This window comes from Argiope bruennichi, chromosome 7, assembly GCF_947563725.1.
Source record: "Argiope bruennichi chromosome 7, qqArgBrue1.1, whole genome shotgun sequence".
In the NCBI taxonomy this organism is placed as follows: domain Eukaryota; kingdom Metazoa; phylum Arthropoda; class Arachnida; order Araneae; family Araneidae; genus Argiope; species Argiope bruennichi.
Window position 1 is genome coordinate 60,574,137 of NC_079157.1, and position 23,630 is coordinate 60,597,766.

General features: G+C 29.7%; 1 protein-coding gene across 1 annotated transcript; it reads left to right on the top strand.

Moving 5' to 3' along the window:
• The first annotated feature begins 1,867 nt into the window (after nt 1–1,867).
• Nucleotides 1,868–22,476, top strand: LOC129975390 (alpha-tocopherol transfer protein-like). Its single transcript, XM_056088453.1, has 5 exons — nt 1,868–2,086; nt 13,444–13,689; nt 14,975–15,168; nt 19,389–19,499; nt 22,309–22,476. Exons 1-5 carry the CDS (start codon nt 1,957–1,959, stop codon nt 22,474–22,476), a joined length of 849 nt encoding a protein of 282 aa, XP_055944428.1. The 5' UTR covers nt 1,868–1,956.
• The last annotated feature ends 1,154 nt before the right edge of the window (nt 22,477–23,630 follow it).

Consider the following 23,630-nt stretch of genomic DNA (forward strand, 5'->3'; position numbering starts at 1 on the left):
AAAATAAAAGAGAAGATTTCAGCTTATCTTTTTTTTTTTAATTCCTGATAAATCAAATCTACAATTAGAAAATATTGAAATTTTTAAAAAATTCGGCTAGACCAAAGCATTTTTAAATTATCGTATTCACAAACAGACAGGCAAAGTACCAAAAATATGATTTTTTTTTCTTTTGCACTCGGAGAGCTTTGATTCATCAAAATCTTGAGTTCAAAATTTTTGATTCTGGAAAGTAAATATCATTTTCTGCTTATTTCTATCAATTACAGAAGGGCTTTGGAACCCGTAAATCGGATTACTAAGCCAAAAATTGAACCATCTGTAAATCGCCTCCATACCCGACTTGAGGCAGCGATCTTTCCAGGGATATGAAATAAACCAGGTAAAGAAGAGATCCGAGAATAGTCCCAGAAAACTTTTGAAAATTAGGATAATTAAACAGTGCATTTTGAAGAACTTTTACAACGTCTGTTACTTGTTATATGCTTTTTTTTATAACTTGTTATATAATTTTTGTAAGTTCTGCCAAACACATAAAAAATTATCGCGGTTAACCGGTTGGGGACATCTAAATTAAATGTTATAATAATTAGAAACTATCTTTGGCTATTTTGCTATAGTGAGTTTACGTTTTTTTAATGTTTTCGATGGTATTTATATTAATTGCAAAATCGCATGTACTTTCTTTTGTTTTATTAGAAAATTAATCAAGTGTAAAAATAAACTTATTTTTAAATGTGATTAAACAAAAAAAAACTTATTTTGCATAAAGAAATCTATAAATAGTTATATAAAATAATGCATGTTTCCTGACAAAGAAATATAACATTAAATGAGCTATTAATTACACTGTTTAACATATTTAAGTTCTTTGTTCATACGAGATAAAAAGGTTCCTAAATCTGTAACATTTTTATACTACTACTATTATTATATGAAACAATCGAGATTCATTTTTTAAAAATTTTTCCAATTTTTCAAGTAATAGTAAGGACATTTCTAATACATGCTTTTTAAATTAATCAATAACTGGTTAGGCTTAACACAACTTTTAACGCATTTAATTAATACGTTTGACATAAGAAAACGATTTTGAATCATCTTCAAAAAAGAAAGAAGTAAGAGAGAGAGAGAGAAAAGAGAAGTTTGTAGAGTTTCTATTTTATCACATATATAGCTTTGCATAGTAATATATAGCAGTTATTCTATTTGCAGTAAGTAAAGCAATAAGGTATGTTTTAAACAAAATTTATTCTTGAGAATTTCGAAGAAAAAAAAACGAGAAAGAAAGAGAAAAATAAGTTTGAGAAACATATAAATCATTCAAGCATTTCTACCAATTATAAAATTAACTTAGAGTTTACAGTTATCTCAGACATCAGGGGTTTCATGTGCCCTTATATCTATCAGTAATGAAAGGCCCTAAATATCCGTTTAATGAAGCTACGCCTGGCGCCCGAGACTTCTAAATATTATTGTGAAATTGCCTCTCATTCAGCGTGATTGACTGAATAACCGTTCCGCACGCTTTCTTCACTAGAGATGATGATTGTCATCTTCACAAACCGACTGTCAAACGTAAATCCGGAAATGGATTCTTTGAGCTCAAAAGTTTTGAAAAGAGAAGATTTGTCAGAAACTTGAATTCGAAACATTTGATGATTGTAATGCGTTCTCTACTTCTTATACGAAAAAGTAAAAATATCACCAACTCATCATTTTTCGTTTTATCTGTGAATGAATATCTTAAATTTTTATCAAATTTAAATGAAATCCTTTGTAGGTCAAACTGCTGATAAAACGAAAGTCATACAAGATAGGTATGCTTGAATTTTGTAATAAATGCTACTTCGCATATTGACTTTTAACCATTTTATTATTTATAGTAAAGAAGATAGCAAAGTTTGATTTTTTTTTCAAAATCCATATGTGCAAATATTGGAACAGCTGCAAAAAATGAAAGGCATAGCCCCCTTTGATAATGATACTTTGCCTGAATTTGCTCTTAATAAGTGCGAATTGGAGTTAAAAGAAACACCAGAAAAAAAGCAAAATGGACTTCAAGAACTGAAAAAGACGATACAGGGTATGTTTCTGTGTTATTTTAATTTCTGTTATTTCAGCGTAATATAACATATTTTTGATAGCATTTAAAAGTTTTTTATTTATTTATACTTTATTTTGTTTCTTAATTTTTATTCAATCCTATTGTTGTGAAAATATATATGCTTGGTATTTAACATTATTATTTTCTTAATCTATTGTTACCTGTAATATTATATGTTAGCTGTTACATTTTTTTTCCGTGATTAAATGAAAACTGCGAAAAAGAAATATTGGATATGCCTTTTTCCTAGTTTTTTAAAATGAATATTTTTTAGGAACTATAATACATTTTCAAACGGTATATACAACGTATTAGTCATCTTTTGAAATCAAGTATCATTTTTTTATATATCAAACGAATTTTTATATATCAATTAGACAATTTTTTATTGTATTGTCTTTGACTGTTTGATGCATTTCATGTTAATGCAAATAAAGTAATCAAATTTGGTCAATTTAACAAACTTTTAAAAAAATGAATATGCAACTATAAAGAAGATTTTTAAAAAAGATTTTAATCAGTTTCTTGATAGTTAAAAAAATTTATGTATTGATTTTTACGAATGTAATTTTATTACAGCTCCTGCTTAATGTGATCACTTTAAAAACGCTTTGATATAGACGGATGGAATTTAATACATAGATTTTAAAGAAAAATTATATATTTCTATTAAATTTTGAACTGAAAAGGAAGTCATATTGCCAATCAAGAGAAGTCTGTCTCTCTGGCTGTTTGAGTACAAGTGAACTCAATGATTTTAAAACGTAAAGAGCTAATTAAATAAAAGTTGATACAGCTTTCTAAATAGTTATCAAATTTCGAACCAATTCCGTAAACAATAATCGTCTGTCAAACAATATAACTCATAAACGAAACGACTTGAATCAATGAAATACGATATGTGATTTTGCTAATACATTTGTAATTTCATATCAAATTTTGGCTTCAATCGATTACACTCTAAAATGTACATTTCAACGTATTTCAGTCTAAAATGTATATTTCAACGTATTTCAGTCTAAAATTTATATTTCAGTCTAAAATGTATATTTCAACGTATTTCAGTCTAAAATTTATATTTCAACGTATTTCAGTCTAAAATTTACATTTCAGTCTAAAATGTATATTTCAACGTATTTCAGTCTAAAATGTATATTTCAACGTATTTCAGTCTAAAATGTATATTTCAACGTATTTCAGTCTAAAATGTATATTTCAACGTATTTCAGTCTAAAATGTATATTTCAATGTATTTCAGTCTAAAATGTATATTTCAACGTATTTCAGTCTAAAATGTATATTTCAATGTATTTCAGTCTAAAATGTATATTTCAACGTATTCAGTCTAAAATGTATATTTCAACGTATTTCAGTCTAAAATGTATATTCCACGATGGATTCAGTAAAAATGCTAGATTCTCTTCAAGAATATATATTTCGGAATTACTATTAGCCACTTCCATGAGAGGCCATGAGAGGTGTATCTTATTTAAGGCCCACAGTTTTATGTAATGGGAGTGTAATATGACCTTTGTGGGAGAAAGTCTAGAGGTAACCCCTTCTGTAGGTTTCACACTAAAACACACAATTGCCAGTATTTTTTTCTTTTAATTTGTATATGTTTTTATTCAATATTTTACTTTTAAATTATCCTGCACAGTTACAGGATTTGTTTTTAATAATAAATTCTATGAACATTTCAGGGTTCTATGAGCATACTGTTGCCCTAATTAGTATGCTAAAATGTAGTATAATCTACAGGATGATGATTTTAATTACAGTCTCATTTTCAAAATGCCGTACAAAAGAACCACTGAGCAGAATAACTTCAAATTTGAAATGAATATACTTGAAGAAAGGAGAAATGATATGGCATAAGAAAAAAGTTCCAATGCATATCAATAGATTTGTATATGCTATAAAAATTAAGACATTCATGCGCGTAACACATTGTATTTGGATACTTTTCCGTTAGCCGAGCGCAAGCGAAAAATCGCCAAATAATGCAGAATTCCGCCAAATTTTTTTACGCCAAATTCGCGTTTGGTTCACAATTGGCGACATTTGCGCTCGGAAATGTACCATCTAATAGCTAACGGAAAAGTATCTGTATTTGTTATAAAAACGCATTATACCTGGCGTACTCATCATATCCTATCTGAGAAGCTTGTCATGAATCTCTCAATGAAGAAATGTGCTCTGCTTGTGAAGCATTTCACAAAAACGGCGATTGTGCGCTAGCAGCTTTAAAGAAATTCTAGGCGTTAAAGGGTATGAAAAAAGGCTGTGACCCAATGTCATCCAAGGGTCTGGAGGAAATGATTAAGAAATTTGAAAAGACAGGCACTTTTGAAATGAAATACGAAGGAAATAAGAAAAGGTTCTCTACATATTAAAAAGAACATGGTTTGGAAATTTTTTCAAATTTAATTAAGAATTTTTGAAATCTTAATTTTCAATTGAATTTAAATTAAAGCAATTCAATATTCATATAAAACACTTTTGATAATTACTCAGGAGCAATGTTGTAACCAGAGGAATGATCACCCCGAAAGTTTCTTATTGTGTAGTGCGCGAAATGTTGTCTTCATTTGGTCAAAGAGAAAAAAAAAGGTTTTCAGAATGCAATCGTGCATTATATACTACAAAGTACAAAGCAAACTACACTATACTGCAAAGAAAACTACTTTCATATGCAGGACTCAGAAAATAAAAATCGGAGTACTCATGATGTTCGTGAATTCCGTCAAGGACAAAAGGTTAAGAGTATGCGAGAAAGCTTCGAATAGATTAATATCCATGTTTCTTTTTCCATTGAACATACCAAAGTGAAATTCTGCGTGCCACAATTTTGCCTGCGTGAACAATTTTTCATGAAATTAAATAATTTCGCTTTACGAGCAGATTTTTTATTACAAATAATTGAAAATATTGATAATTTAAAACAACATTTGTTCCATTAATTTCTTTCGAAATACAACCGGATCATTTCAGCAGTATATTACTTGGTGGAATTACCTTGTTTTGGAGTATACAGGGAGTTTAAGTGAGAGGAACACGGGGTTTAAACCACAATACCTAGCATATCTGCTAATATATATATATATATATATATATATATATATATATATATATATATATATATATATATACACAAAAGTATTAGAATCAAGTTAATAGGAAAAGCAAAAAAATTATTAAAAAAATATAAAAAAAGAATCCGGCCTGAAGACTTTTTCAAGGGTCATATATATATATATATATATATATATATATATATATATATATATATATATATATATATATATCGTGTATGAATTACTTCATGTACCCTTAAATGAAAAATGAGCCCTGACCCTTAAGAACCATTAAATGAGTAAGAATATTGGATATTTCATTTGAGATCACAAGCAAAATAAAAAAAAGTTCTTTCGTCAATATTTATTTATGCAGCTAGGAAAAATTATTTGAATATCAGTTAAGTTTCTTTCAACACGATACATATATATATATACTCCCGTTTCGTTTCTAATGGTACTGGAATGAATAAATACCCGTACAAAAATATAGCATTGGATAATACACACAAATAATAAGAAAAAGATTTTGCATGCTTTCTAGAAAACTACCCGTTTTCTTAAGCTTCAAACTATAGCTTGAAGAGCATCTTAAAATCTTAAAACTAAAGTAATATTCCAAGCAATTTACAATTCCATCGGCTTGTTTACTCTTTCAACATAACAACGTATCTTACAAACATTGCCAGATTCCAGAAGGTTTACAATGGATCATCAGCTATTATACGAAAAATAAACGAAATAATATTAACAAAAAATGTTTATCAAAGAAAAAATCGTTTGCTTTTACTTTTTTAATATTTTAATTGAAATAAAAATAGTAGCAGTTATAAAATGTCTGAAAAGGAATCGTCTGCAAAATGTCTATTAACAGATTTAGATTATGATATTTACCGAACAAATACTAGTGGGTACTGTTGATTTGAACTCTGGAATCCTCCGGTGCGCCACTCAAGGTCATTGTCTAGCCGTTTTTTCGGCGATTCTTTTTTTCTTTTTAATATAAATGCCGCAATAGAAAAACGAAATAGTGCACATACATTTTCAATAAACAAGTAAAATTCAGAAATCAGAAATAATATTTTTTCAATAAAATAAAAATAATAACTTTCAATTATTCAATAGCTTGCTTGAAATTAATTTCCCTACGTTTATTATAGAATAGACTCTTCAAAAACAAACTGAAATATGTTACTATATATTAAACACATTCTTGAAGCTGAAATTTTTATAAATAGCAGTTATCAATGGATTTAAATAAATGGATCAATGGATTGTTACATATATTTAAATAAAAAGAACTGGAGAGCGTCAATAGATTACTTTCAGGACAGGCGATTCAATTCTGGAATGTAGACAAAATATTTCAGAAGTATTTACGTGAATCTTGCTCAGTAGCTGTATACGACGGCACAACATTTTAAAGTTTACTCGGTGGTGCACACTTATTTCCGATGCTTGGATAATTTTTTTTCGCTGATGATGCTTTCGAGATACGGTTTTTTTTTTTTCACTGATGATGCTTTTGAGATACAGGAACACACATTCTTCCGTTGCACAGGTGGGAACCCTCCCGTTGTATACTTATTTGAAGAGGAGACTGGATGCTGGAGTTTTCTTGAATGATGATTTCAAAATCCCGGGTCGTGCCCCCAAGTTTGTAGGACTGGGTGGGACAAAATGCCCATTCAATCCCATCTGGATCAGTGTCTGGAGTACTGATTAAGAAACTTTTAAAGAAAAACAAATAATTTATTTACAGTAAACAACATTAAAAGGACATTAACAATTATGACGGGAAATATTATTTACTTTAAAGTTAGAAGTAAAATATTCAGATGGCACCAAGGGCCAAGCCTAATACGATGTCTGCCCATAGCAAAACTATGTGCCGCCATAGTGCAAGATTATTAAATACTCGTCGTTATCGGACACGAAGAACCCTCTCTCTTTCTCTTCTCTCGAGCGAATGCCAACAGCTCGCTTTTTCATTAAAATTTATAGTCATGTGACTTAGCACTTCGGATTAGTAGAACCCATGATGCCATCTATTACAATACAATAAAACTAAATTGAATTGGATGCGTTCAGTATAACAGTGGAATGGTAACGGCCGCTAATTAAAACTCTACATAGTAAAATCAGTTTCGCCAGCTACCGCCAACAAGCCACAGTGACTCAATTTCTGCCATATATGAATTACTTCGTGGGCCCTTAAATGAAAACATCTCAGTCCTAGTGCAGGTAACATGGAACGAAGACACTAGATGATATATTGAATGTGACGAATACCAGAAGAAACATTTCGATCGAACATCGAATACGTACGATGCCATTCAGAAAGAATTCCATTCGAATCAGGCGAAATATGCTTAGTAAGATAAGAATTTATCAACATGGTTCTTCCTTACTTGTGAACCCTATTAGTTAATAGTAAAATTAGTTGTTTCTTTAGTTACCGCCAACAAGCCACAGTGATTCAATTTCTGCCGTGTATGAACTACTTCGTGTGCCATTAAATGTTAAAATCTCTTATGTTGCGGTTAGCATAGGACTAAGATACCAGACGAAACATATATGTCAGTTCATAGAATAAGTACACTCCTCTTGGTAAATAGTAAAAATTAGTTGATTCTTAAGCTACTGCCAATTAGCCGCAGTGGCTCAGTTTCTGTCATGCCATTTGTGAAATTGAAAACCTTAAATTGCAATATATTATTACCAATCCTTTGTTTAAGCAGGAAATGGTAAATATAAATTCAATTTTAAAAATAGTTTTAGAAAAGGAAAACTACTTGTTTTTACAATTTATTTTGTAATAAATTGCATGAAAGAGTATGCGCTTTATAACAAAGAAATAAAATACCAAACGAATTACTTTACTTTATCCTCGTATTTTAACTAATACGAGGAAAAAGAAACTTATCTTTAAATATAGTTTGAAAATTTTTTCGTAATATGAAAAGAAAATGTGATTCTTTGTATTCATTTTGAGTTTTGTTTTTAATGTTCAATTCTTTTAAATAATGATTAAATAATGAATTTAAATAATAATGGTAAATCATTACAAGGAAAAAAAATACAAGACTATGAAACAAGCATGCTCTTTACCTCAGCATAATTTAAATATAAATAAACTGATAAGCCTAATATAAAGTTATAATTTTGTTCCATTTTTTTAAAACTAAAAGAGTGACAACACAAGGAAAGTCATTAGTTGAAATATCACTGACTTTATCTTTTATTTGTGTATGGAATTTTAAATTTTTTGTAATAAAACCTCACACGAATGTTTATTAAATTGCTGGTAAAATAAATAGTGCGTTGCTTTGCAACATTGTTGACAGTTTTCAATCCATTTTTAAAAACGAAAACGGCAACATAAGCATTTTTCATTAGATATGTTTGAAAATATAGATAAGACATTTAGAGGAATAGCTCCTTTTGATAACGTTTGTTTGCCTGAATTTGCTATCGAAAAATGTGAAGTAGAATTAAAAGAAACACTTGAAAAAAAGCGAAATGGAATTAGAGATCTGAAAAGTAAGATTGAGGGTAAGTTTATTCTGTCTTATGCGTTTTCGGTATATTATGACTAATTTTCTTACTAATTTATAATTGTTTACGAATAAATTAATTTTGCAATATATGTTTTAATAATCTTAATATTTTGACAGTTTTCATATAAAGTTATTGGCAAATATTGACTTATAGATACAACACCATTTTGAAAAAAGGTACTTACAATGTGCAGATGCAACGCAATGCATCAAATTTCTTTCAATTTGTTAGTTTAGATCAGAGGTTCCCAAACTTTTTTTCTCGTGGACCACTTTCAAAGTTTTACTATTTTCGGTAGACCCCCTGCTGCTACATTTCTACTGTATTCCCAAAACTCCAAAAAAAATATCACCCTAAATTGGGGGTGTTAAGAAGGGAAAAAAAAGTAGCACATTTTCTTGTGTCCTATTTATTAAACTATTATTATAAAACTATCATTAATAACTATTACTATAAAACTATCATTAATAACTATTACTATAAAACTATCATTAATAACTATTACTATAAAACTATCATTAATAACTATTACTATAAAACTATTATTAATAAAACTATGTCCTATTATTAAATACTTGTGCTATTATCTATTGTTCTATTCAATTCTGTGTTTGAACTGAGTCTCGAATATTTTTGAGTACCTACCTAGTGAATGTACCTGCCCACGTTGATAGGTAAATCCAAGCCAAAATTTTTGTTCTTTATTATAAAAACCAGAAAATTTTTCGTAGATCCCAACTTACAACTTGTGAACCCCTGTTTTCTTTTCACGTCTACGTGGACCCCCGTGTGGTCTCCTATGGACCCCTGGGGGTCCACCTGGACCACTTTGGGAACCTATGGCTTAGATATTCAGCATGGATTTTTTTTAAACTCCTTGCTTTTGCAATTCCTTTATGATAGTTGAAAAAATTAGCTTGGACATTTCTTTAATGCAGATTTAATACAAAAAATATTGGGGATGGGGACATATATTAAAAATATTTATTTCTTAGGAGCGATAATAGATAAAGTTATATGCGATATATTTTTGGTTAGAAGGAAGTTCAAACTTGTATTCTTGGGCATTCGGATAATCTTAGTAACAAAAGTGCTGCTGTTTATTTACAAAAAAATGGCAATGCCCTATGCAAAGAAATATTGTGTACCCTAGTATGCAAAGTGTGAATTATCATCATGATAAGTTGTACTGTGCGCCATAGTATAAAAAGAGTGAATACCATTGTTGCAGTATTGCATTTCATTGTGACTTCAACAAAGAGCCCTATTAGTCATAGATAGATTTAAATTTGGCATACGATATTCGTAAAAGATAGTTGCAGACTCAAAGGACAAAACACTGGTCCGCTTTGCTTGCTAAATAAAAATCTTCATTCGCATACGAACTACTTTAAGAAACTTAATCCTATCTCTGTGTGTATTTAAAAGACAGTATGTATCACCTATTCCTGTTACTTTTCAAGGTTTGCTAGACTGAATTGCTAATGTAATGTTTTCTATACAATAATTTTATGTATTGTGTACCCTAGTATGCAAAGGGTGAATTCCAATGCATCATGATAAGTTGTATTGTGTGCCATAGTATAAAAAGAGTGAATACCATTGTTGCAGTATTGCATTTCATTGTGACTTCAACAAAGAGCCCTATTGGTCATAGATAGATTTAAATTTGGCATACGATATTCGTAGAAGATAGTTGCAGACTCAAAAGGACAAAACACTGGTCCGCTTTACTTGCTAAATAAAAATCTTCATTCGCATGCGAACTACTTTAGGAAACTGTGCGCCATGGTATAAAAAGAGTGAATACCATTGTTGCAGTATTGCATTTCATTGTGACTTCAACAAAGATCCCTATTGGTCATAGACAGATTTAAATTTGCCATATGATATTCGTAGAAGATAATTGCAGACTCAAAGGACAAAACACTGGTCCGCTTTGCTTGTTAAATAAAACTCTTCATTCGCATACGAACTACTTTAGGGAACTTAATCCTATCTCTGTGTATATTTAAAAGGCAGCGTATATGTATCACCTATTCCTGTTACTTTTCAAGGTTTGCTAGCATTGAATTGCTAATGAAATGAGTTCTATAGCCAAGGGTCATATATCTCACGTGTGGCAACAATAACAAAGAGTCGTTTCGTCAGTATCAAATTTAGAGTTAATTCAATAAATTCGTAGAAGGTAGTTGTTAACACAAGAGAAAAGACAAAGATCATCCACAAACTATAGATGAAAATCATGAAGGTATGTCTGATATATTCGATCCCTATCTGTATGTGCATATATAAAATAGTGGATATGTATGAGAGATGCTTGCTACTTATTTTGCTTTTTATCTTCCCTCTTTACTCACATCCGTTCGAAATAAATCAGGAAAGGCTGAAGCTCTAGAAATAGGCATGGATGTAGAGTAGTAGTTGCCCTATTGACCTGCATTCGAACAGACTGACGTAATTGTATTTCGTTCAACATATGATAGAATCTATAAATTTTGTGTTGAAACCTCCTGCTAGGATTAATCAGTGTAACTTATTGTTTTTTTTTAAAATTGTCATGTTCGCATACAGACAAATTATTAAAATGCATTTTTGGGACTCGCGGAAGTCTAAAGTGTTAAAATTCATCAAAATCTCGAATTCAAATTTTTTACCTATTGCAATGCTTTCACTTTGTGTATACTTCATGTGCGAGAAAGTAAATAATACAGATATGGTGAAAGTTCCTTTTCTTTTTCTCATACCACTTAAAAATAAATACCATACAAACAGCTATTATAAAATTTGTATGCAATCTGCTTTAAAAGTAAGATAAAAGAATCGGAGAACGAATGCCATTTGATTTGTGTATTATTAAACTCAAGCCATTAGCAAACGATAGTTCCGAAAATCATTATTAACTTACAATCTTTGATTTAATTTTTTTGCGATTAACCGTTTTGATACGTTGAATAAACAGAAAACCAAATAGGTATTTTGGATATCTTCCCTTTAATCAAAAACTTTATATAGAACTGTAATTGAAATCACAAGATTGATGAGAAAATTTCCTAATTATAAAAGACTATAATCTTCTAATTATACATGGTACATTTTGATGAGTTAAGAAATGGATATTTTGAAATTTTATCAGATTTTAATATTTTCCTTACAGAAAAATTCGCCTACATTACTATATACACTATCTACCAATAAGAATACGGACACTCATACAAATGAGGATAACTGCAGCCCTGATATACATTATGTCTTCTGTATATAAATATCGTGTATAAAACAGCATTGGCATTAGTCCAATGCAAGATGTTAAGAAATTCAGAGCTGTCTGATTTCGAGAAAGGCTTAATTGTCGGATATCATAGAAATGGCCGATCCTTAAGGGACATATCTAGTGAATTAAATATTCTAAATTTGATAGTGGCTTTTGTGATTAAGAAGTGGAAGATGAGTAGTGGTTTTATAAATGTGCTTCCAACCGGCAGACCCAGGAAACTAAGAGATGGAGACCGACGAGTGCTATCCAAAGAAATTCGGAAAAACCACACCAAACCGATGGCCATCATATTCCAAAATTCCAACAAGCATCCGGGACTGTTATTTTGATAAATATCATCCATAAAGAAGCACATTTGCTTGGTTTCTGTGGTTGTTCTGCCACCCATAAGGCCTTTGAATACAAAATCCAACCACTCTGCTCGGTTGAGGTGGTGCAAGTCACGTCAAAATTGGGCTGTAGATTAGTGGAAATCGGCTCTGTGGAATGAGGAATCAAGGTTCAATCGCTACCAGTCGGGTGGCAGAGTCTGGGTTGGCGTATGCATGGGGAACGCCTTTTGCCAGAACACATTGTGCCTACTGTAAAGTTTGGCGGAGATGGAATTATGGTCTGGGGATGTTTCTCGTGGTATGGACTAGAACCCTTGATCCCAATTCATGGTAAGTTCAAAGCCGACTCTTACTCCACTATTCTAGACAACAATGTGCTTCCTATTTCCTACGTTGTGGTAATTTTAAGGGTTGTGTCTTTCTTATTCCCTGGATGTCAAAGCCACTTGTTATGCTGCGAAGTCCACCATGGATTGGTATAATGACAATGAGGTGAACCGACTGGACTAGGCTGTCCAGAGCCCAGACTTGAATCCTATAAAAACCTTCTTGGACGTATTGGAGCACCGAATTAAAAAGTGCAGCAACTGTCCAAAATCGGCGAAATTTATCTTCTTCAAGCCGAATGAAAGAAAGTACCACTGTTCATCATCCAAATACTTATGGAAAGCATGCCACAGAGGGTTAAAGCTGTAACAGCCTCAGGCGAAAGCTCTACCAACTATTGAATATGAATAAATTGTGTTTATTTCTTTTAGCACAGGTGTCCAATTACTTACTGGCAGATAGTGTATATCAATAAGGAAAAGGGAAAAAATGATATACTCTGAGCTCGATATAATCACATCTATATACATCTCGGTTATTTTTTCGAAAGCTGTTCTCCATTTCATATTTTCTTGTTTCTCAGGGTATGTACTCATTACTCCTGAAGTCGAAATTCAACCGATAACTTGTCAACTGTAACTTGATTATGTGTTTCAGGCAGTTCTTTATTAATTAGTAACCTTGATTCAATTTTAAACTTAATAAAGTGATTAAAATTACTAATTATGGATTATAACAATTTTCCTTTTATTTCTAAACTAGAGGACGTGGAAATAAATGACATTGATTTTCTCGACGATTTCCTGATTCAGTACCTAAGACGCCACAAATACGATGTCAAAGGAGCTTACAAACAAATTAGAAACTATGTTACTTTCCGGAAAAAAGAAGGAAAATTATTTCAAGGTATCTCTGACGAGTATTTCACGGAAGATGGGGCAAAAAGGATTTTAAAAGTCCTTCCTTTCAGATGTCCCGATGGATGTCCTGTGGTACATTGCCGATTAGGTTAGTATTGAAAATGACCATTTTAATTTTACAGTTCAGTTTATGAAATCTCGAAGAAAAACTATCAAGCTGAATTTTTAAAATTATTTAAAATTACTGGCAAGCGAAAACTAAAGAAAAATGGAGTTATTAGGGATTCATTTAAGTTACATAATAATCTGGAACCGCTATATTCTCTTTGAAGATTTATCAGTATTGGAAACAAAATAGACCGTATTTGAAACTTGTTTATTTTTAGAGCTTCAAAGGTTTTATTTAATTACTTTAACTAAGGAATTCATTTAAGAAAAGAAAGCATCTATCTACCTTAAACACGTTCTTAAAATATTGCTAAATTTACAGATTTAAAATTTCCTGGAAACCGGAATCCTATTTCGGGATTTCTGTACTTCTCTAATGGAGATAAATAAAAAAAGGAACAACCTAAGGGAATGAAATTTTTTATGTGATTTTCGCTGCTTACATTCGCTACAAATTACTTTCAAATTTTGAAAAATATCCTTGAACAAAAATTTTGTCTTTCAAAGGTCTTGGTGTCCTAGCGGTAAAGTCTTGACTTTAAGGCCGTAAGATCATGTGTTTGGAACATTATTCTTCTTTAGAGTTTCTGACTTTTTGTTTGCTTAATTTAATTAAGGAGCTTAACCAAAAACAGAAAAAAAAACTTCAATCTTCTAGATATTCGTCAAATTTTAGCTATATCAATTGTAGATAAATGAACATTGCGAAACATTTTCCAACAAATATCAAATTGAATATTTAGCAGGGATTTCATATTTCAAAGCTATTACGTCACTTATATAGAAGGCACAATTATGCAAATTTTTCTGAAAGCTAATCTTTTCATTGCCCATATATTTTTTTGAAACAGCTTACATGGAATTTCCTTTGTAAGTAAAAAAAAAAAAAAAACTTAATGTAACCGCAATATTTTCGCACTGTAATAAATAATAAAACAGTTGATTAAATATATCAACGGTTTTTTCATGATTATTACTTCATTTTTGACAAATTATTGCTAATAGAATCGACTGCCCATATAATTTTGAGACGTTCTATGGGAAAGGTGATCCAAATGTTATATATATATATATATATATATATATATATATATATATATATATATATATATATATATATATATATATATATATATATATATATATATATATATATATATATATATATATATATATATATATATATCTTTTTCTCTGTAATTAACTCATGTTTCATATATGTAATAAAATGTTCATATTCTACATTAATATGGTGATTGAAATAGGTGAATGGAATCCTGGCAAGATGCCAGTAGAGGATTTCAAAAGATTGGCCATATTGACGTTCTTGCAATTGTTCCGTGATCCAATGACTCAAATAAATGGAATCAAAACGATTTATGATTTCAAAGGAACATCACTACAGCATCTGAAAGTAGCTACAATCGGCAACATGTATCTTTATTACACTTTAGCTTTAGTAAGATGTATTTTATTTTGTTTTCCAAAATTTTTATTGACTATTAGTGTCCTATGCTTTTAGTTACTTCATTTAGCCCTTATATATTTAAATAAATATATAACAATGATTTCACTTCTATTCATTTCTAATCATTATTATTAATGAATAATTTCATTTAATGATGATTTATCATCATTAAATGACCCCTCATTCATTTATTACCTGTACTTTTCATATATCTGTATGCTCATTTATTACCTGTACATTATTTATTATTATTATTATTACTCATTCATTGTTATGAATTACCCCTCATTCATTTAATGATGTGACCATTATAAGCTTTTTATATAAATGTTTTTAAAATTTAATTGGTGTAAAGGGTTGTTATAATTCAGGCGAGAGTGCATGAAAGACTCTAGAAGAAAAGCTATTTGGGCTATGTCGAGGAAACTTAGTATTTGTGATATTTAAAGGATAGAAAAATGGATTACACAATCCCAGGTAGCACAGATTAGTGCATAATATTGTACAATATTGTGCGATATTATATAATATTGCTCAATATTGAACAATATTATACAATATTGTGCGATATTATATAATATTGTACAATATTGTGCGATATTATATAATATTGATCATTATTGAACAATATTGTGCGATATTATATAATATTGATCATTATTGAACAATATTGTGCGATATTATATAATATTGATCATTATTGAACAATATTGTGCGATATTATATAATATTGATCAATACTGAATAATATTATAAAATATTGCGAAGATTTTTTATATCATGCAGTATTGTATAATATATCTGTGATAACAGGGATAAGAAAGACTCGAATTAATTTCTTTTTATTAGAGCCGATTTAGCTTGTTAAAGACTTTTTATCATTCACAATTTATGTCAAAATGCAAAACGCATATGTTCAATTTTAAAAAGATTTTGTTAATATTTTTAAAATGTATCGAAACCTATTCTCTATTAATAAAAATTTTTACTATAAGCGTAGCAATTATACAACTGCATTCAAAGAATATAGTCATCTTAAAGATTAGGATTAAAGACCAATGTCTATGAAGGGTTTGAAAAATAATGATTAAATATTTGAACTTGGGCTGCTTCTTGGAAGCAGAGGAGGCGCAGTGAAATAGGAATTTGTTACAGGAAGTTAAGGAAGCAATTGATTCATGAAAAACGTTAGGCATGTAGCAAAAACAATATCATGGGTCAACATGCATTACATTTTACTAAGTTATTAATATAAAATTAAAATTTTAAAGTATTTTCACTCCGCAGATATACAATAAAGAATTCTTGTTCTTACAAAAATTTATGAAGACGAATCATGGATTCTAAAAATTTCGTGGCTTCTTGAAGCACCTTTAAATTTATTAAGACAAAGCAAAATACAGAATATATGTACCTTTTCTGATAGGCATGCAGTTTTTGAAAACTTTTGCATTCAGTGTTTCTTACAGTTTAGTGTAGCAAACTGTGAGAAAAAAAGCAATTATTCTTTATTTAACCAATAACAAACTACTGAGTTTTTTATTGGTCCATTTTTTTCGGAAGTATTAAAGTAACAGGATTATTTTGTTGCGCCGTAACAGGCACAAGTTATAGTAGAAGTCCAGAAAATAACATAATTATATTCTTTGACCCCAGAAAATATACTTAAACTCAACAATATTTATGCAAGTTGAAGTCCCACAACATATTGAGCAGTCTGAAAAACAACTGCTTTCCCAAATTTTTGATGAGAATCGCATAAATAGCTGATATTTACCGAAATGCATTGTCAAGTGCCACCTATAGAAAAAATTGAACTAATTTATTATATAATTCATTTCTCCATCTTGTAAATATGGTAAGTACCAACTTATTCGAAATACTTTTTCATTTTAAGTTTTTCAAATACCTGAACTTTAATGTTGCCTTCAATGTCAGTGGGGTGAGTGAACTTGCGTTAACTATACATTTTCTCTGGTGAAATAATAAAACGCATAGCTACCTCCCACTTTTTTCTTTGACTATAAGTATATCAACGAGTGCTGATATCTCAGCGTCATATAAATAAAAAAATCACTCAGGAAATCATTTAAATTCATAAATAGATAATCTTTACTAATAAACAAACTACTTCCAGATTTCTAAATTTTCTTTTGAAAGAATTGTCCCATGATAAATCAATCGTATCTTTTGATTTTGCACCATTAAATCCAAATGAATTAGCCTATAATTTTTCATCTGCGAATTCAAAAATTGAATTTGAAAAAAATGCAAAAATATTGATGGAAGTTTTGTAAAATTTTATGACGCATCTGTTAGGAAATTCAAATTTCTTAAAGCACCAAAGTGGAGACCTTGAAATAATTCCCTAAATTAGAGAGAGCATGCAGACTTGAACTGACATTTCTTCAACAAAATAAAGAGATTTCATATACGGTCAAATTTAAATTAGTAATATAATCATACATATTGAAGCTGGAAATCAAAAAAATCCTCAAAACGTTTGTGGCGGATTGGGATGACTGAGGATAGAACCAGGGACTTTATGGTTCGCAGTCCAGTAACATGACCACGATACGAAAGCAATTGATCGTGTAACGTAGTTGTTAACTGGCTTATAAGCTTTCACCACATGTTGATGATTTTCACTGAAAATTAAGTCATCTACTATCTCGATGATATAATTACCAATTGGTTTAATTGTTATCAAAAATTCTATACATGTTCTTGAGTTACTGCTATGTCATCTCTTTGGACGGACGGACAGACGAGCATGATTTCAACGATCTGTTTTCAGATTAAAGGGTATGTAAAATGCCGAGATTTTTCTAAATCTGGTGATCCAATTAATGGAAGGTTACAATAATTTGTTTTTGAATCGTTCCTTTTACAGAAAGAGAAAAAAAATAAAGTCGAATTTATCCTTTATTTCTTTTTGTCTTAAATCTTAGCGGAGTTTGTTAAAAATAAGGAAATAGACTAAAAATAGAAAAAGAGAATAACGCAAGTATTAAATTGTAAATTTTATTATGGAATTGAGAAAAACTTCTAACTTATTTCTCCACATAATTCACCTTAGTACTAATGTCGCCTGGCGACATCTACCAACTTATTTTTGAACTACTTAAATTACTGATTAGATGATTACCCTTTTCTAAGGATAAAGTTTTTTAAAGCGTATTTTATCTCCGATAGTTATTTATCTTCCTTTGGAGTTGACTGCATTTATTTTTTATTTCCTGACTTAAATTATTATATAATTCAGCTGTTTTAGGGTATGTGTAAACTATCAGGACCGGGCGTCTGTATAAAAGGGTCCGGATGCAAAAACTCTTTTTTTTTGGGGGGGGGAGGTCCTAAAATATTTTTCCAAAGATAAAAATAAAAGGATATAAAAGAATATTGAACAAATTTAATAGAAAATTAAATTATTCAGATATGTTTTTTTTTTCATGTTGTGTAATTTTCGTAGAGCAGAATGTTTAACTACTTCTGCAGTACTTGCGATGCTATGCATCATAATTAGAAGCATTTATCAACTTTTTCCTTCTGAATATGTCAGGCACTCTTCGCCAACTACTGTAGGAGAGACTACCTTCAAACGTACCTCCCTTTTTCTCTACTGTATGGTTCTCAAAATAGTTATCCTAACTCATAATGTGGTGATAATTCAGCCTGGTCTTTCCCAAATGCAAAAATGAAGAGTCGTAGAAGATTGGTAGTTATCATTCGAAATGAGTTATTAGAGTAAGAAAAAAGTGACTTTTTGTAAAAATCATCAGGAGATTTATAATAATTTTTGCCATATCCTGTAATAGCAGCATTACTTTATCTCTCTTTACTTTAGTGAGATTTGTGTTAAAGGCTCACTAGAGAACTTTCTCCAGCAGCCTTTGAATAAACACATTTAATATAATTTTGAAACTAAAACATGCATAAGTAAGTGATGAATTCTTGAATGTTCTTAGAACTCCTTACGTAGAAAACCCCGGTAAATACAATGTATAGCGTCAAGATATCCCGTACATTATACTTGCCATATTTCATAAGTGGTTAGACCTAGCAAACATTTCTACTATAACATTGTTTCTTATGTGTAAATGTACTGATAGTGCTCGAAAAATCAGTGTTTGATCAATATAAATATTAATATTTGTAATATAAATATTAGTAATTATTAATACAGTACCTGGAATTGTTTATTTTTACAGAATTGCTTCCCTGGCAGGTATAAAGCAATGCACATGGTTAATGAATCTCGAACTATGACGATTATGTGGATGCTTCTCAGGCCATTCCTGCCGGAAAAAATAAGAAAGAGAGTAAGTGATGTTGGAATAATAGGATGCTTATTTTTTACATGTAAAAAAATGTTCTATTAAATTCAGGAATTCAGCAATTGTGTTTAATTGAAATTCATTTGTGTTTAAACATCTCTGATTAAATACAAATTGGGAGCGTCAAATCGGTCATGAAATAATAGAATCAAATATTCCTGAATTCCAAATAGTTAATAATTCCAAATTGAAATAATAAAAAAATTATTATGCTTGGAATGATTTAATGAGACTAATAGTGATTATTATTATTCTTGGAATGATTTAATGAGGCTAATAGTGATTATTATTATTCTTGGAATGATTTAATGAGGCTAATAGTGATTATTAGTATGCTTGGAATGATTTAATGAGGCTAATAGGGATTATTATTATTCTTGGAATGATTTAATGAGGCTAATAGTGATTATTATTATTCTTGGAATGATTTAATGAGGCTAATAGTGATTATTAGTATGCTTGGAATGATTTAATGAGGCTAATAGGGATTTTAACGCATTAAAAGAATTTTACTCTTATTTAGTAACTTTTGAAAGCTTAAATTTTAATCCATGAAAAGTAACTGGCGAATTAAAATTTTACGATCGTTGATTATTGGTAGGAGTAAAATCAAATAATTTTTTTTCACTGAATATCGAAATTTAATTCAGGATATCTGTATAAATTCACAGAAAAATATTTATTGTTGCAATTATAAATTCCTTTATGCAATTTGTAATTAGATATAGTAAGCATATTTAATCATCCTAATATACTCAGCATATTTAACCCTTTCTAGGGCCGTGGGAAGTATGCTTCCCACCAAATTTTTCAATCTTTATGTGAAATTATGTAGGTTGGTATAAGTTGTGACAATTTTTTTAAGTAAGTCAGAAACTTAGATGCTTCAGTTCTTTATCTCAGACAAAATGAAATGTCTTGATTTGTTACTTAATTATTAATTAACCAAATTAATTAATTTATCAAATTAAATGTGTCTAATAAGCTAAATGAATCCCTTTTCTTATTCTAATTTCAAGCCTAAAATTTTTTAACATAATATGACTAGAAAAAAATGAACCTTTAAAGGGTTAAATGTATAATTAAAATAGTGTAACTATAAAAATAAGTATGTACAATTCAATATAATTACAATTTTGTTAGGAGAAAATAAAAGTTGTATTCGATAAAGATATACACTTAAAATGCAACCTAAAAATAATTTTTAAAAAAACAGGGCGAAAAAAATAATATTTAAAAAAGCACAAAAAAACCGTTTCGATCATTCCAAAATTTTCCGTTTATCTTGTTTGGCATCATGGCAGCCTTTTCTCATGAATTGTTTTAAAAACTGTTTTCTTGAGCATCAAAACCGGAGTCAATCCAATATTTTCTTAAATGTTTTTCGGACATTTGATGCTTTTTATGGAATATTCGATGGTCGAAAAACATTACTGGTGTGACTCAGAATAATTGGTGAATTAATTGATCTCGTCTCAGGCAGACAAGTATTGTACAAGTACTCTGCTTAGAGCATGGAAAACATGAAAAGAGCAGTAGTTCACTGATAAAAAGAATGGGGGCTATAATAACCACGATTGAGTAGATTTGGTTTGGTTCGGTCATATTAACGTCCCGTTTGAAGCAACACTTGGGCTATTTTGGAACGTACCTCGTAATTTTGAACCACGATCAGATGACGAGGACGACACCTGAGATGGAACCTTCCTCTCCACACCACACAACACCAGCAGGAGGACGTTTGGTCATGACGGATTTAACGTGCAACAGACCCCCTTACACGACGGTTCTTCAGTGGAATTGGATCTCGAACCTGAAACCCTCCGGTTCCGATGCCGAGACCTTACCAACAGGGCACAGCGGCCCTCACGATTGAGTAGAATTCGACCTTATGTTTTCCCTAAATTTTATCATTGATATACTATCAATAACAATTTATGTAAAATCAATATACAACTAGATTTCAGAAAGTATGATTCACATCTAAAAATGGACTCGACTATCATGATTCATCAATATAGATTCGTCTGATATTACTAAAAATACCGCCAACACATCAGAGTCAGACTATAACAAAGAATAATAGCAAAAGAAAAGTTAATTTATTAATTGAATTGTACACAAAATATATTTGGAATAAAACATGTAAAACAATTCTATTGGGCAAATTATTAATTCTAATGGATAAAACTTCTTAATGTACTTCTAATATCACAAAGCTAGTGAATTTCTATCTTATGCAGATGAATGCATTTTTGGGAGGTTTAAGTAACTAAAATACTTGGAGAAACAATAAGACAGTAATTATTAAAGTGTCCTTTTCTCCCTACTATCAAAACAGATTAATCTGATATCACGAGATCTTTACTTCGTAGCCGCTGCTGGTCAAGTAACACTAAAGATTTAACATTTGCAAAACAACTCTAAATAAAATAAAAAATATTAGGAAATAGAAGCTTCAATAATTAATTAAAAAGTATTAATGACACAGTTAATAATACGGTCAATGTTGACATAGGAAAGATTATTAGTTTATTTAGTTATCAAATAAGTACAATAAAAACACAATTTTTTGAAGATTCATTTCACAAATGAATAAAAATTCCTTTGTAAGTAGAAAATATTAGGAAATGGAAGCTTCAATAATTACTTAAAAAGTATTAATGATATAGTTAAAAATACAGTCAATGTTGACATAGGAAAAATTATTAGTTTATTTAATTATCAAATAAGTACTATAAAAACAAAATTTTTTGAAGATTCATTTCTCAAATAAATAAGAATTCCTTTGTAGGTTCATTTCCACGCTAAAGTTGAAAATTTATTGAATTATTTTCCTGCTTCAATGCTACCTACTGAATATGGAGGGAATCTCAGAGAATATGACATCAGAGACTGGCCCAGAATCGCCAATAAAGAGCAGAAAAATCATTCTCTTAAAGGACAGCCAAATTTTTACTGAGAATCATTTTTTGTGTTTAATTGTCATTTAATTTGAATAAATATAAGATGTATATATATATCCTTACACACTTTCATTTATGTTTTTTTTTAATATTATGAATAATTATATTTAATAATTTATATTTTGTTATATTTTATAGGCTACAGTAAATATAAATAATTCAAAATACTTTATAAATCTAGAGCTACTGAATTTTTCGCATTATTACGTTTTGGATAGTAGATATTCACAAAAGGATTTTAAAAATCAGTTAGATTTTTTTATTAATTAAAAATTCCCGGGCATATTAGGACAAAATTACACATCTTTAAAATTCAAATCATTTGCTCTTCAGTTATATAATATTCATTTCCAAGAAATTTCATTTTAATTTAAAAAGAATTTCAAAAATGTTTAGCAATTTTTTTAAAAAAAAATGTTTTATTATTGTTGCAATGAAACTCAATCCAATATCAGTATTTCATCAATTTCTTCAGATACATGTTCTACCATTTTAAATGATGTGATATTATGTTTTATTTTTGTTGTAATGAAACTCAATCCAATATCAGTATTTCATCAGTTTCTTCAGATACATGTTTTACCATTTTAAATGATGTGATATTATGTTTTATTATTATTGTAATGAAACTCAATCCAATATCAGTATTTCATCAGTTTCTTTAGATACAGGTTTTACCATTTTAAGTGATGTGAATTTATGTTTTATTATTGTTGTAATGAAACTCAATCCAATATCAGTATTTCATCAGTTTCTTCAGATACATATTTTACCGTTTTAAATGATGTGATTTTAAAGCAGTTTCTTCGAACATTAATATCAAAGCATAATTTGCACTTTCTTTTTCAATAATATGATAATGATATTAAAATCTTATTCTTTCCGCATAGCATTAAAGAAATATATCTCGATGGTGATAATGAATACGATGGATATTGCAATCAGGGCATGCAAGAACAACCTGATGAATGAAATCTAAAACATTTTTATTATGTAATGTTTTATATTAAAAGCTCGAAATTCCATTGATTTTGCATTATAAACATTTATTTCGGCTAAAAATGAAAAAGGTGGTATAGATTTTAATTTGAACTAATTATTTATAAATCTTCAATACTTACCATTTGACCTAAGACTACTTTGTAAAACA